General features: G+C 43.8%; 1 protein-coding gene across 1 annotated transcript in view; it reads right to left on the reverse strand.

The window, feature by feature from the left end:
- Nucleotides 1–15,725, reverse strand: part of CORO2A (coronin 2A) — a 408,458-nt gene that overhangs the window by 179,271 nt on the left and 213,462 nt on the right. The window contains exons 5-6 of the mRNA XM_085636611.1: nucleotides 12,961–13,140; nucleotides 1,822–1,938 (exon numbers count right to left, since the gene is read on the reverse strand). Coding sequence (XP_085492737.1) covers nucleotides 1,822–1,938; nucleotides 12,961–13,140 — 297 coding nt within the window. The remainder of the gene's footprint in view (nucleotides 1–1,821; nucleotides 1,939–12,960; nucleotides 13,141–15,725) is intronic.

The following is a 15,725-nucleotide window of genomic DNA, read 5'->3' on the forward strand; positions in this document are numbered from 1 at the left end:
CCTTGGAAGACAGACCCTGACATTTGACTTCTGTCTTTAAATATACAGCAAATGAGGCAAGATAAGAAAAAGGCCTGCTTACAGAAATTCAGTACTGGTGGAAGAATATATTAAATAAGGTTTTGGCAAGGGAAGGGACAAACTCAAGCTGGACAGCCTAAAACAAATAAAGCCAGCAATATAAAGTAAGCAAATGTGAGCCACAAAGTCAAAGGTAAGCAGTTGACGGAATGCAATCACAGGGAAGCTTTCCGAATGTCGCCAAGATGTCGTTAGAAAACCAGGCAGATGTCTAGTAGGCTTTGACCTAAAAATGATCCACTTTTACAATTACTTTTGTAATTCGATTCTTTCTTTCAAGGTTTATCCAACTGCATAAAAAGTGGTAGGGCATTTTGAAAATCCATCATTCCACCCACATGAGAGTTGGGTATACTTTCAGGCATGGTAGGTAGTCCGCCAACCTGCTGGGTTGGTGGAGGCCCCTCTTCCCTTTCACCCGCAACAGTAAATTGCCTGAGATAGTTAGTGATTCCCGCCTTTGTGGCAGGGATTCAATGCTAAAAGCACATCTGCAAGTGTGACTGAATGCAAAGCGAACGCAATTATCAGCATTTATTATTTCTAATTTTCGCAAACAAACTCGCATTTGTGAAAAACAAAGATTGCTGTACTTGGGGGCCATTGTTTCTTCTCTCTGCAGTGAACTGCCATGCCGAGCACCGCAGACCAAGACAGGAAATGTATGCATTGGGAAGAAATGGAGCTGTGCTCTTGATGCACGAGAAGAAGCAATTCTGCGGCAGGCGGGGCACCACATCTGATTTAACAGCATCATATTTCACCAAAGTTGTTCCCGTACAGAGGAATTTACAGCATTATTTTACTTTTATGCATATGAAAGTTAGAGACACCACTTCACAGTTCCTAGATGCAGTCAATTAATGTTCTCCCTACCTCACTTCTCCTCTGGTTCTGAAAAAATGATTTAAGTTGCTTTACACAGTCTTTCAGAGTCATTACTGTTTGTGGGTAGCCTATTCTATCTCAGAGCATCCACACTTATTTGGCTGTTGGTGACAAAGCTCCTGAGCTAGGAACATTTTCTACGTTTGCCACCAAAGCCCTTGTATGTGATACACGTACCAAACGCAGCAGCGTCTTACCGACATGTGTGATAGCCTTAGTTCTCTCTATTCAGTTTTCCTAGACAGTAGAGGCAGGCAACAACCAGTGTAACATATTCCCCTTCAACCTAATTCACAGAGCTCGCTGTTGGGTAATGCAGCAGTAGATTTCCTGGAGAACCCCCACATAGCATTTACTCACACAGAATTTCCTCCAGATGGGAAATTCTGCATGCATAAAAATGAGGTATAAATTAGGATAATACATGCATTTCAACTTTTTTTGCTTTCTTCACTTAGGAACTATTTTTCCTCTCGGAGAAGCCTCTTCGCATGCCCCTTACTAAATATAGGAGTGGCCACCCTTCTTGACCAGGAAGGAGTACATGAATACGGACAAGCTTACTTTTGCAAGCTAACCTACTCAAAATGTCCTACAATCCGTTTCCAATTCATGAATACACAAAGAGAACCAACCTGAAGGAATTCCAACATTTCGGAGTAACCCTTGCAAACACTAAATCCACTCATTATTAATCTGTGAATTAGGCGAGGGATCCTCCATGAACCTTGCAACGCCAGTTTACAAAAATGTAAAGAAAATAAGTCATGCCAATTCTTTTCCAGTCTTGTGAGTTAGTGAACACATTGTTCATCTGCCGCTTAAATGGGTGAATTTCTACTTTTCACTCACCTGATCCCAGAGTGCAATTTGCCTGTGATTCCACCTAGAGATGCCTGTGGACAGGACCCGCTTTATGTTTCCGAGGAACAGCACTTTGCTTGCTTTGTGAGATTTGCAGTTAGATTCCTATGTAAAAATAACACATCACATTAGAAGGTTGAACTCATTAGAGAGCTTGGCTTGGCTACATTTTTTGCTACATTTTATCATGCCAATGCTACAGTTATTTATTTATATTTCATTGATAATGCTCAGATCCATAATTTTTTACTGGAATGGAGACGTACACTTGACCGCACCAGAAATAGCCAACAAGCAGCATTTTTAACTTTATCCTTTAAACCAACGTTCCTATCACTAATCTACAGGAGCACAAGGCTATTTGTTCCTGTCAACATGAAATTTTTAATTACTTAGCATCGACAAAACTGTGTATTCAACAATCTGTTAGTCTTCAAACCATATTTCAGAGATGATGACATTCTCCAAGGCACTGAAGATTTAGCAGTGCATTGTTGATCCAATCAATCAATGAAGTCAGCCTTTTGCTGTGGAATACCAAACACCAAGTCAAAGTCTAGCATTCAATAAATGTAAAAGTTGAATGTTTCTGAACAGGCTCTATCTACAAACAATCTGAAGTGATATAAAGCTCAGAGATTTAAGCACTGAGTACCCTTACTGCGCTACTATTGTAAGAAAGTGCTGCAAATCCTCCTGGAAAGCGGAATATGAAATCCAGCTTGTCCTAGCTATGAAAGACCCACTGCCTGATTTCCCAACGGCCATGCAGTAGAGATTTATGTTTTTACTTTAGGTTTAGTCAGGTATAACACCATCAACCGATCACATAATCCACGTCCAATCAGAGTTCCCATTATGAGGCTCCTCTCTCATTATCCCGCGAGCACCTGTTGTAAGGTTCTAAAAATGTGCATTAAAAAGGGCATATGCAGAACTTTGTGTAATTCTTGGCTCTGCAGTGATAAGCGGGTCATTTGGAAAACTTACACAGCACAACACAGCAGGTTGCACAAATTGAGCAAACGGGTCGACCAGGGCCGCCATGTTAGGTTACTCTTTCTTAGTCACTCGACTATAACTGCACATACACACTCCTACAATAAGAGACAAACTGTGAACAGAGTGCATGAATCCTACAAAATACCTCAATTCCACATATCATCTTCTTTGCAATAAATACCTTGCCTTTTTCATGGTGTCAATGTTAGTTTTTGACTTTTCTGCTAATTCAGTTATCAGTACTGCTTAACTAAATTTTACTGAATACTGCAATAGATTGTGTTATGATAGCCCATGACTCCTCATTCAGCTCATTGTTGCAGAGTCCAGCATATCTTGCTTTTAAACAACCAAACCAACTCCTTCTTTCTTTCCTATGTGAATCCATCCCTGGGGCTCTTCATGAATCACCCAGGATTCATTCCTGTGTTCTTACGGGAAGTAAGAATCCACATTATAGAAAATGGGTTAATTATTGGCAAGACAGGTACTAAAAAGGAATGGTAATTTCACAAGTATTCCTTTGCCTCCTAGAGTTCAAATGTCCCCTGATTTTCCCGGAACACTTGGGTATGACGCACCCTTCAGTATACAAATCAAGTCCACCCATTAAACCCCAGCCGGTCAATATGGCAACCATCCACTCAGACAAAATGTATTATCTACACAGAGGAAATTTGAATAACTAGAGGAAAGGGGACATTCTCCTGGAGGGAGTTAGTTTGCGATACCTCTTCTCAATTGTTTTCCTATTCTCCCCACCTTCAATGTGTTGCTTGGTTTATGCAAGGTTTTATTGTATTATAAAAGGTGCCAACAAGGTGAGACTTGTGCCTCAGTGATACACAGCAAAAACGTATAGCAATTAAAATAAACAAATGCAAAACAAATTATAAAAAGAGAACCCAAATGTAGATTATATTACATGCACATAAACGCTTGCAATTGCATTTATTCAAAGCAAAGGAAATGTCCCGATTTGCTATGGCAGCAAACATGAAGTATTTAACACAGTGCCATAGATTGTGTTTAAGTTCTCAGTTTCTGCCACCTTAATATTTGAAGATGCTTTGGAACTTTACTATGCAAGCCTTTCGACTCACCAGAGTCTATTGGTCTGATTAGAACTAAATGGCAAACCATGTTTAGAGTTTTACTTGTAAAACATGACATATTATAAGACAGCTTAACTAACAAGTCTAAACATGTAGGGGCCGATTCACAGAACAAATCTGAGACGAAATCCTAAACGTAATACTTTTGGTATTCACAGAAGGCATTTAGTAGTAGTAAAGTTAGGATTTTGTCTTAAGTTTGACTTAAGTTTGACTTAAGACAGACTTAGAACAGACTTAAGACAGACTTAAAACAGACTTAGGACAGGCTTAAGACAGACTTAAGACAGACTTAGGACAGACTTAAGACAGACTTAAGACAAAATCCTAACTTTACTACTACCAAATGCCTTCTGTGAATACCAAAGTAGTAAGTTTAGGATTTTGTCTCAGATTACTTCTGTGAATCGGGTCCGTAGATACTTACTTACACTAGGGCATGTTGTTGAACATCTGAGTACTTAACACTAGCCTGTCTAGTACATGGGATTGCCTTTGTGTGGGAAAATGGAATTTAGTAAGTCAACCAATCCTACAAATCACTGATGCCTGGCTACAGTCACACGGCTGAACTGTTGAATAAAAGACTGAAGAAATCCTCAAAGAGTCAAAGAGTGAAAATTAGTAAACCATGCTTGATTTGTTTTTATTATATGTTTGGCTACAGTAACCAATCTAAACAAAATCATAAAAATTAAGCTTTTGGGACCAATGCGGGATTGAAACCTTCACAACAGGTAGTTAGGGTGTCATATTTTCAGTTAAAACTGAACCTCCAGCTAGTAATCTCTTTTACAGGATGTACTTCTAGTACCTGATTTCCTCAACCTGGACATTCCTTGGGAGATGGCTGTCACTCACATACTGGTACATGGGCACACACAATGTTGCTAGGAGACCTCTAAGCATTCTTTGTAGAATCTATTCAATATGGGTGACAGACGAAAGCCAAAGGACACAGAGATCATGAAAGTTTCAGTGAACACCTTCCTGATCAATTGGAGATGATTAATCCCCAATGCTGAGAACCTGCCCACCATCCTGCACTGGATACCTATGTATTTACCTAAGACTTTAATGAGTACCCTCTCATCCACCATGCCTCAGCATTCCAACAAAACCAGAAGACAAGTACAACTTGCATGCAAGTCTGAAGCCGGGAGATTATGACAGAAAGGGGGTGTGTTCTTATATGTATGTTGCGAAGAACACATATACGTTCACCCACATTTATGCATACTGCTACAAAGACATGTGAGAAGAGGCATGGCACAAGCCTATGTAACATGCATAAGTTTTTAGAAAACAAGGGGACCCAAATATGTGAACCTGGGGTAGTCGAATATGTTTAAAGAACAATGGTTCAGGGGTGGCCTCAAAGGTCTAAAGCGTAAAAGGTGACCCGGAGTGGGGCACTGTTGTTTGAATGAAATTAATTTTCAGAACGAAAATGGTGACCCAGAAGGGGGCACTACTTATTACATGTATGAGATTTACATTCAGTCAGGAGCAAAAAGGGTCATGTATGTCAGAAAATGACGGACATTTATTTGTTAAATGTGCTTAGTATTCAGGTGCTCACACATTAAGTGAAAGAAAGCGTGACGTGAGTAGTGATAGTTAGTTTTAAAAAGACATCGCATTGACAACAATATAGTTGAACTCCACAAATAATTTATACACAGTGAGTGGAGTTCATGTTGTAAAGTGGTCGACGACATTTCAAACCCAATTAGTGGGGTTCATCTTCAGGACATAGGTGAGCTAGTTAATGGCAAAAAAAGGAAGCTGTACTGCAGGGCGGTGCAGAGATACGCGATGGCAGTCACAGCTAGTCACGGCACCAGGAGGATGCTACCGGTTTCATGGATTCAGGCCCCCATTCATTGCCCTGTCGCCAGGATTAACAAAATTAACACTGCCATTGCGTATCTCTGCACCACCCTGCAGTACAGCTTCCTGCAAATTGCATCACTAATCGCAAAAGAAAATCTCTGCCCAACTTCCAGACCTTCCACCAATTTCGTGCAAGCTCCGAGCACGCTATTCAATTTGAACTACCATCAGTCTACCCAAGGGTATCTGTGGAATTAACAGATCCTTTTTTTTGCCATTAACTAGCTCACCTATGTCCTGAAAATGAACCCTATCACTATCACTACTCATGTCACGCTTTCTTTCACTTAATATGTGAGCACCTGAATACTAAGCACATTTGACAAATAAATGTACGTCATTTTATGACATACATGACCCTTTGTAAGTCTTTTTCTGCTCCTGACTGAATTCAAATCTCATGCATGTAATAAGTAGTGCTCCCTTCTGGGTCACCATTTTCGTTCTGAAAATGAATTTAATTCAAACAATAGTGCCACGCTCCGGATCACCTTTTTCGCTTTGGACCTTTGAGGCCACCCCTGAACCATTGTTCTTTAAACATATGTTACATGCATAGGCACACTGCTCGAGTGAACTGATAAAATATTAAAGCTGGTTGCGTGGGCAGGCAAGATGGCTGAGCGGACCTAATCCGCTTCAGCTCCAGAGCCTCGCAACACTCGGGGCACCCCAAAGCTCATGTTTGCCGTTCCAAAAGCGGCTACCTAGCCCAGGAACATAGCGGGAGCAGGCGGAAAGGCTAAAACGGTGGAGACTCCGCCGAGATACCCGCCATTGGGACAAGAATCTGGCACCGAGGGCGGCCCGAGGCTACAAGATGGCGGTAGCTCCGGCACCTCAATGAAAGGTAAGCGGGCGCACGGCCACACCGGCACAAACGAGCAGTAGAACAACGAGCGGCTACGGCAGTACACTCCCGACCACAGCGGCATACTGGCGAGGGTACTGGCGGCGAAAGCAATGGCCTCATGACTTGGCACTCACACAGGGGAAGCTGAGACAGACACTTTGGTACATGCTGACGGCTTCCAGTACCGGACACTCTGAGGACTACAGAGGTGAGGAGGCCCGATAAGCGCAATGGAGGGGAAGGCCCAGGAGAGCGACACCCCCAGCAAATGTACATGCAGAAAGGGAGTCCCGGTGCCCTGGGGGAAAACGTGTTACAGCCTGACCAAAAGATGGCGCCCATAGGTAGAAGATGGGCTAGAAATGAGGCCGCTGCCTGAGAAATCAGGTGGGAAGCAGAGGAGAGATCAGGAACCCTCAAACTCCACAATAAGAACATGACCTGCAGAGATAGGACACCCTTGCACACACACTATGCCTGACCCTAAGATGGCCGCCATGCCACACAACTGAGACAAGGTGCTACTGAAGTGGTCGCCTCTTGGTTACTTGCCCTCAGCTAGCACTGGCACAATACCTTGAAGCTGACCACAGTCGGGGAGTGCTGAGTCCCCACAAAACGTGCGCAAAGCCACACATATGCCACCGAAGAAGCCCCCGAACAAGGTCACCACTTACTGGTAGCAAGGATTCCACGACAAGTCCGAGAGCAGAAGTGCGGCCCTGACAGCAATGGTGCACCGTTACCAAGGAAAAGGCCAGCGAGAAATGACAAATCGCCGTAATCGAAACAAAGAAATAAACGTCGGTTTGGGGCACACGACACGGGAACGAGGTAAGGACAGACGTCGGCAGGCTGTAGAACAAGCACTGCAAACAGAGCTATTAGTACCCACGGCTGTCATATCTTCTCCTCTGGGCTTGAACACCCTTAGACTATGTCCAACTGCGACTGCTTACGGATCTGCTGTTTTTGAGAACTGCTTCGGACGATGCTCTGGGCGCGGCCCGAGTCTCCCATGAACAATCTATATTTCCTTAAGAATGAGGTGGTTGATGGCCCGTTGGCCATCCAGTTTGGGGATGGGGTTGGTTCTTTTATTCTCTTTTGGGGCAGCAACAAGAAATTGTCTGATGAAGGTCAGGGGGGCTCAAGAGGGGCATCAAAGGGGGTGGAGGGGATGACATACTTAGGGGACTGTCAAACTGAGAGAGTTCATTCTCAGGAAGTTGCACTATGGTCTCGATAGCCTCTTGGAACGTGAAGGGCCTGAACTCACCCATTAAACGTCAAAACGTTTGGAAGTATCTCGCTGACCATCAATTTGAAGTTGTTGCGCTTCAGGAAACGCATCTTAAAAAATCTGACGAATTGCGTTTACGCCACAGAAACTATCCCTTAATTTATAGGTCGTCCTCCACTTCGAAGCAGAAACGGGTTGCCCTGCTATTTCGCAGCTCTGCACAGTTCCAAACTGAGGCTATTAAGACCGATCGGGACGGGCGAATGGTGATGGCAAAGGGGAAGTTAACAGGCTGATTATGTACGTTTCTGTCTGTATATGTTCCTAACACAGGCCAAGTAGGTTTCCTGAATTCGCTGCTGGATCAACTGGGGGAGTTTGCTGATGGACAGATAATACTCTTGTAAGATTTCAATCTGGTCTGGCATGCTGAGATAGATAGCACATACACAGAGGGCGGCAGCCAGCACATTTTCTAAGAGCGTCAAGGAGAAAATACAGGGTCTGGGTCTCCGGGATGCTTGGCGCTCACTTTACCCGATAACTAAAGATTGTACATTCTATTCCCATGTACATGTAACATACTCTAGGTTAGACCACATATTTATTAGCCAGTGGCTCATGGGGTACCTGGACGCAGCGAAAATACTCCCTATCACCATATCAGACCACAGCCTAATAGATCTCACTCTGTCTTGGGGCCACGAGGGGGCAGGCCTTCCTAAATGGTACTTCCCAATAGCAGTGACCAGAGATAGGCTCTTAAGGGAGAAATTGAGAAGCTCGATTAAGGAGTTTTTTTAGCGGAACCAACCCGAGTCCACCAAACCCCAAATAATTGGGGCACATTCAAGGCTGTGCTCCGAGGCAAATGTTTAGAGCTAAACTCCATCCTAAATCATAGGAGGGCGGAGGAACGGGTGGCAATAGAGCAGGAACTGCAGAGAGTCGGGCGAAAACACAAAAAAGCTCCTACACGAATCCTACAGAGAGAACTCATAGCTCTAAAGGGGAAAATTAAAGCAATCTACACAAATAGGGCAGAATATACACTGCTTAGGCTGTGACAGATATCATACGCACAGGGTGGGAAGGTGGGAACACATTTGGCATGGCAGCTTCGGGAGAAAAGGGAGCGAGAATACATAGGAGGCATACGAGCCAAGGATGGTACACTGGCCCACAGGGATGTCGATAAGGCTCGCATTTTTGGGGATTTTTAAAAGACCCTCTACACAGGATCCCAACCACAGGTCGCAGAGCAAATGTAATATCTAGACTCTCTAGAACTTCCAAAGGTGGCACCAGTGGAAAGTAAACGTCTCAATGAACCAATCACCGAGGAAGAAGTGAGGATGGCGATATCAAAGCTCAAATTGCATAAATCCCCGGGGCCGGATGGCCTGACGGCCCACTTTTATAAAATATTCACAGCAGAGCTCTTACCGCACCTCACTCAACTGTTCAATGCCATAGCAGACAGGTCAGCATTCTCCAAATCTATGGCAGAAGCGATAATTATGGTTCTCCCTAAACCGGGAAAAAAAAACATGACTGTACGTCATCCCACCCCATTGCCCTGCTCAACCTGGATGCCAAGCTCTTCTCTGCCATTTTGTCAAAGCGAATAGAAACATTAATGGCCATACTAATCCACCCTGATCAATCAGGTTTTAATAAGGGGAGGCAGACCCATGATAATATTTGTAGAACTGTGCACTTGATTGAAAAAGTTTCTAAATGTAATGTTCCAGCTGTCTTGGTGAGTCTCAATGCTGAAAAGACCTTTGACAGGGTGGATTAAGTGTTTTGGTTCCCACCCATGCAAAAATTCGGTTTTGGTCAGCGGTTTATCAAAATGGTTCGGGCCAATTACATGCACCAACAATCAAGGGTACAGGTTAACGGGTCGCAGTCACCCTCATTCCCGTTAAGTAGAGGGACGAGACAGGACTGCCCCCTATCCCCGCTTCTGTTCGCCGAGCATCGAACCTCTTGCAGTCCGATTCCGGGGTAATCTGGAAATAAAAGGGATTCCCTTTGAGGGCACAGAACACAAAGCCTCAGAGAGAACTAGATGAATTCGAGGGGGTAGCGCGGTTCAAAGTCAATCCTACGAAGTCCTTCATACTAAATCTCACCATCGCTGTACGGGAGCTTCCACAACTGTGGCACCAGTCTGCCTTTCAGTGGGCCAAAAACTCCATCCAGTATCCGGGAATCCAGCCTACTCCGAAAGTAGAGAACCTATATAAGGCCAACTATCCCCCTATGCTACTCCAAATGCAAAGCGACCTCAAACGCTGGAAGCTTCTCTTTATCTCATGGATGGGCCAGATTAATGCAGTCAAAATGACTCTTCTCCCAAAACTACTCTTTCTATTTCAGGCCCTCTCAGTCGAGCTCGAGCGTGAACTCTTACCCAAGTTACCCAAGCTACGCTCCCTAATCACTAAATTCATATGGCACGGAGGAAGAGCTTGTCTCCCATTAAATATGCTACGCCGCCCCAAACCCGAGGGGGGGGGGGGGTGTCGTTGCCAGATTTCTCAATATACTATAAGGCTACCCAGCAGAGAGTACTAGTGGAATGGTCCCTGAGAGATTCTGATACCCATTGGCTCCATATGGACAGGGCGATAATGGGACGATCGATATACCATGGCGGCCGAAGACAGAGCGCCCTGCCAATGCATACATCAGCACCCCCAGAAGCATTGCGCTTAAGGTTTGGGATGAGGTTATGAGAGATGGGAGGCTGGCTTCTTTCCCATCGCCATACACGCCCATTCATTTTAAACCCTTCCCACCAGCGGCGAGGGATGGTCCATTTGACATTTGGCAGGAGGGGTATGCCGGGTGGTGTCAGATATGTTTCATAATTATGAAGTGCGCACATTCGAGAGCTGTAAAAGAGAATTTGCACTCCCACAATCAGAACACTATCATTATCTTCAACTTAAACACTGGATTTCACAACCACAAATGAGCGAGGCGGCTACCAGGGAGCACACACTGATAGAGCGGTGGTTACAGAGGGCGGGAACAATGAAGGGGGCAATCTCCTTTCTATACTCGTTACTTCTCTCTGGAGTACACGCCCCACGAGCTAGATGCCAATCTTTTTGAGAACATACACTTGGGAGAGATATCTCAGAGAATGAGTGGAAACACTTAGGGTCAGATATTCCTAAAACAATCACTTGGCAACTCTCAGAGAGGCCCATTACAAGACCCTATTTGATTGGTACCTGTATCCTTCTAAACTTAAGAAGATCTTCCCCAATTCTTCAGACTTTTGCTGGCGAGGGTGTGGTCTTTTGGATGACTTCCGCCACATCTGGTGGGACTGCCCAACAATCCGGCCTTTTTGGGAGGAGATTCTCACTCATATTAAAGATATGTTGGGCTACCCAGTCCAGACCTCTAATGCGGAAGTACTTATGAGTATTAGAGATCCAGAATTGGAGCACCAAATGAAGGCAGACAAAGCTATAATGTGGGCATGTGTAGGAGCCGCAAAAATGACGATTGCGGCGGCATGGAAAAGGAAGGAGGCACCAGCGGTGTCACTTTGGCATGCACGCCTCTGGCGAATCCTAACAATGGAGAGAATGGCTGACATCTCCCGGGACGACCATAAAAACTTCGAATACAAATGGGGCCCGTTGGTTTCCTTTCTCTCCAAGGGTCTTCCCTCGGCGGTGTGCCCACCTTCCTTACGAGCTCTTCACCTATTCCAGCTTTAAGTTGGGCCCCACCCTCAGACTACGTCTACCCGGCCATATGGCGATTGCCTAAGGACAATGCCCGATATGCCACACTGAGACGGCCACTAGCGCCCAATGAAGAAGGGAAAAGGGAACATCCACCACCAGGGAAGGGGGCAAGGAGGGAGGGGGTTTGAAGTATAAGGAGTTTGGTTTTCTTTGTCTTGTTTGCATATGATTGTACTGCAGTTACTGTATTGAAAAAGAACATGGCCAGACAACAGGGAGGGGGGGTATGGCGACCTCATATCTAGAGAAACTGGACTTTAATTTAGAAATACCTCACTCAGTGGGGAGCTATATCTCAAACCTCATGGAAACTTATTGTATTGTGATTCTGCTTGGTAATGTTGAATAAACATACTTTTGACAAAAAAAATATTAAAGCTAAAGATTGAGCAACAGCAAAATATTTTCTTGTGTAGATAGTGACTTTGAGGAGTATCAGTCTCTCCCTCGGATCAGACTAAACTCACACAAAACTTTATTGGGGCGAGTAGCGCTGAAAGTTATCTGCATCATTCTGGTCAAACAGCTTTAATCTTTCCTTAAATACATGTTCTTTCCTCCTCCTTCCTAGCCCCTACTTTTGTTTGCCTTACACTGCCAACATCCTGCCTATTCAATCAGGCTCCATCTTACAGTCCGGTCATTGTGAGATCCTGTTTGACTCTGTTGCTGTGAGTACTTCTGTCAGTACAGTTATTACTTGGAGGTAGAAAGCAGGAATTACTTAATCTATAACCTAATAGCCCAGTTTAAGTAGTAGGCTGAAATATTCTCTATGTACTTTCTTGCAATTAATATTGCCAATGACCAGCATGTTCCTGCTCAACAGTTTGGTCATCAACATATGTTAGCGTTCAGAAAGTGTTTTTTCTTACAGCAGTAGCATTGCATCAGGCTGGTCTTAATTTGTTCATCTCAAAATTTATTTTGAAGTTCTGTAAATTAGAAACACATCTTCGAAAATTTGCTATCTACTTCATGCCTGTGGCGGTCGATCCCCAGCTGCGCTTGCAAAGTGATACGTCTCAAATAAGACAAAAAGACTTTCCATCAGCCTTCCAAAGATCTGCCAATCGGATATTGAACTATGTTGTAAGAATGTCAGGTGGCATACAGTTGACATTATCCAATAGTGCTTATCAACATTTAAATAATCAGAAAATATTGGTGTTACAGTGAAGACACAAAATAAAATGTGTCGAGGATATTGTGGTAGGGTGCACTGAATGACGCAATTACCTGTATAACTTTTCCTGAGCGTGCATCTAGGATCCGTATTTTTCGGTCTTTGCAGGATGTTGCGAGATAGCTCCCATCTGTGTTAAAGGACATGGAGATTATGACATCTTGGTGTACATCGATTGTCTTCACTGGATCATAAAGGACGGACTCTGAAGTAGCTAGATTCCATATATTTATCTGAAAGAAACAGCAGCAGAAAATGTCATCTCAGAGGGTTGGAAATTTGGACACAACATTGGAAGGAAGGGGTGCTATTTTTCTCTTATATCAGTGGAGGTATGGGAATAGAGTTTTTCAATTTAAACTTCAACTATCACTGAAATATTGTGATAACAACATCTATCAGTTCTGTATACCTGCTGCCTTTTCAACTCATCCTAGCTCTGTTCTAAGAGCATTTTGTAAACATCGCTCATATGACTAATATTGACTGTGAACTTTCCATGCCAATGTAAAACCGGGCTCAAGACTGCAGAGTGATGACACCAACCTTTGAGGTCGAAATCAATGGACAATACCTCAGTTCATGTTGGTGAAAGCACTAAAACCAGGTTGCTGGAGCGTCCATGGATAACCATGTTACACTAAAGAACCTTCCACCAGTAGTACACACTACAATAGATTTATCCATAAGTAGTTGATCCCTCTTGTTTTTGTTTATTCTTTCCTAAAACATTGTTGTGCAGCAGCATCTTTCCCTGGAAATGCATATTCAAAATCCAAAAACCAAATGTATTTTTCAACATGATAAATGTATTCTTTTTGTTAAAGAAATTGAGATAAAAATTCTACAAATCTATGGAGTAACTCAGAAAAACTCTGTCTAGGGTAAGAAAAAACTTTCATTTGCCTGCATTTAAAGCACACACAGAAATCAATCCAAGAAGGATCAGAAGTGCAGTTGTCAGGACTGATGAATGCAAAACAGAGGTGTGAAAGAAGGTCTTGGAGCAAGCAGCAAGGTGCAGGATGAGATGCAGTAATAGAAACAGACTGGCCAAGGGGGTGGCGGAAGCACCACCCACATGCATTCAAAGCCATGCATGAGGGTAAGAGAGCCTAGTGTAAATATTTCTCAGCAGGCAATTCACTTAGAGGATTCTGCCTCTCTGTCTTTCCTACATGGAATTGTCCAGGAAGCAGGATTTTCTTCACTCTCTTCTCATCTTGCGTTTTCCCAAAATGTTAAAACTAAGAAGAGTTGCGGTGGCTGAGCTTCAGATGGGCGTTGGCCACTTTCTGGAGGGCGGTTGCTACGGGTGGGGCCACATCAAAGGGAATGGGAGACAGGTAGGTTTCACTGCAGCAGGGGAAAACTTGCCCTAGCGGGATCTTGAGTATCTGCCTTCTCCACTCACCTAATGCACCAAATTCTGTGAGTGTAGTGGGACTTTTGTGTGCCTGTGGGCTGGTATATCCAAGATGGAAATAGCCACCTTGACGTGTTGTGTGGCAAATGTATGTGATCTGGTGGACTCTGGGACTCACAGGTCCAGGTACACACAGAAAGACTGATACAAATTAACAGCAATCTTCATATATATTCCATATGTGGTAGCAGAGAACAATTGCAGGGACTGAGACAACCTTTTCCAGGTGGGCAGTCTTCCCCTGTGAGTTCAGGTTGAGGGTCCAATGCCCTTGACTACAGAAGTGATTCCATAGCTATGAGTCACTGTTTGACTTAGGTTGAGAGGCGAGTGGATGCTCTAAGACAGGAAAGAGTGAGCTTTGGGTGTCCCCAAGATGTCGAACCCAGTACTGCTGTCGAGACAACTGTATGAAGGGAACCCTGGTGTGGGCATTGAGGACATAAAGGGCTATCCAGAATCATGCAAGCACATTGAACATTGCATCCCAACAAATGTCAATTGGCTGAAGACTTTCGTCTGGAGGAAGGAGTTAGCTGCTCTGCCAAAAACACTGACCAAGTCGAGGAGGACATCTAGCCCTTCACTGACCCACTACAAACAGAAGATATCAGTGGTACTAGTACCCAAGCAAGGATCAACAAACCTAGACTTCTGTCTGGAATACCAGGATCTTAATACTTTGACCATGAGAGATACTCATTCCATCTCTCAAGATGACAAGGTTGAGGGTAGGTAGTGCAGAAGGGAGCACCTCAATACTTTTGATTTGACATGTTATTTGAACATGTGCAAGAGGAGATACAACTCAGAAGATTATGTGCTTATCCAGCCACTGAGGGCCTTATAAAGCCCTCAATCACATAGTGCTATTGAAATGTTTCTGCACAAGTGCCAGATTTTGATGGCAGCACTACAGACACTCAGTAAAGTGGTTGCTTTGTTTTTGTTCATTTTTTTTATCTTCAGGTGCACGTCCTTGGCTCCTTTCTTAGTTTCTGAGGTTGGACCCTCACTTGATTCATGTGAGTCACCTGAGCAACCTTCTCTAGATCTACGAGTGAACACAGAACTCATTAGTGCCCTGATCACCAATTCACATACGAACTAGTGCATGTTCTAATGACTAAATCTCAGACTTTGGAAGCAGGAGTTATGCTCCAAGAGTGAGATTTACCCAACAAACAATTGCATGATCCAAAATAAATCACTTTTTGTCCTTGTATTGTAGTAAGATTGTTTGCCAGTAACATGGAGCAGGATTACATATGCAGCAGGCCCTTAAAAAAATCCTTTTTTTTTTGTTTATTCTCAATTTGGTCTATTCTAAGCTAAAAGGGAATCACATCCAATGGTCCTTACACATCTAATGCATTGGGAATGGTGTATGAT

Source organism: Triturus cristatus, chromosome 2_1, assembly GCF_964204655.1.
Source record: "Triturus cristatus chromosome 2_1, aTriCri1.1, whole genome shotgun sequence".
NCBI lineage: Eukaryota > Metazoa > Chordata > Amphibia > Caudata > Salamandridae > Triturus > Triturus cristatus.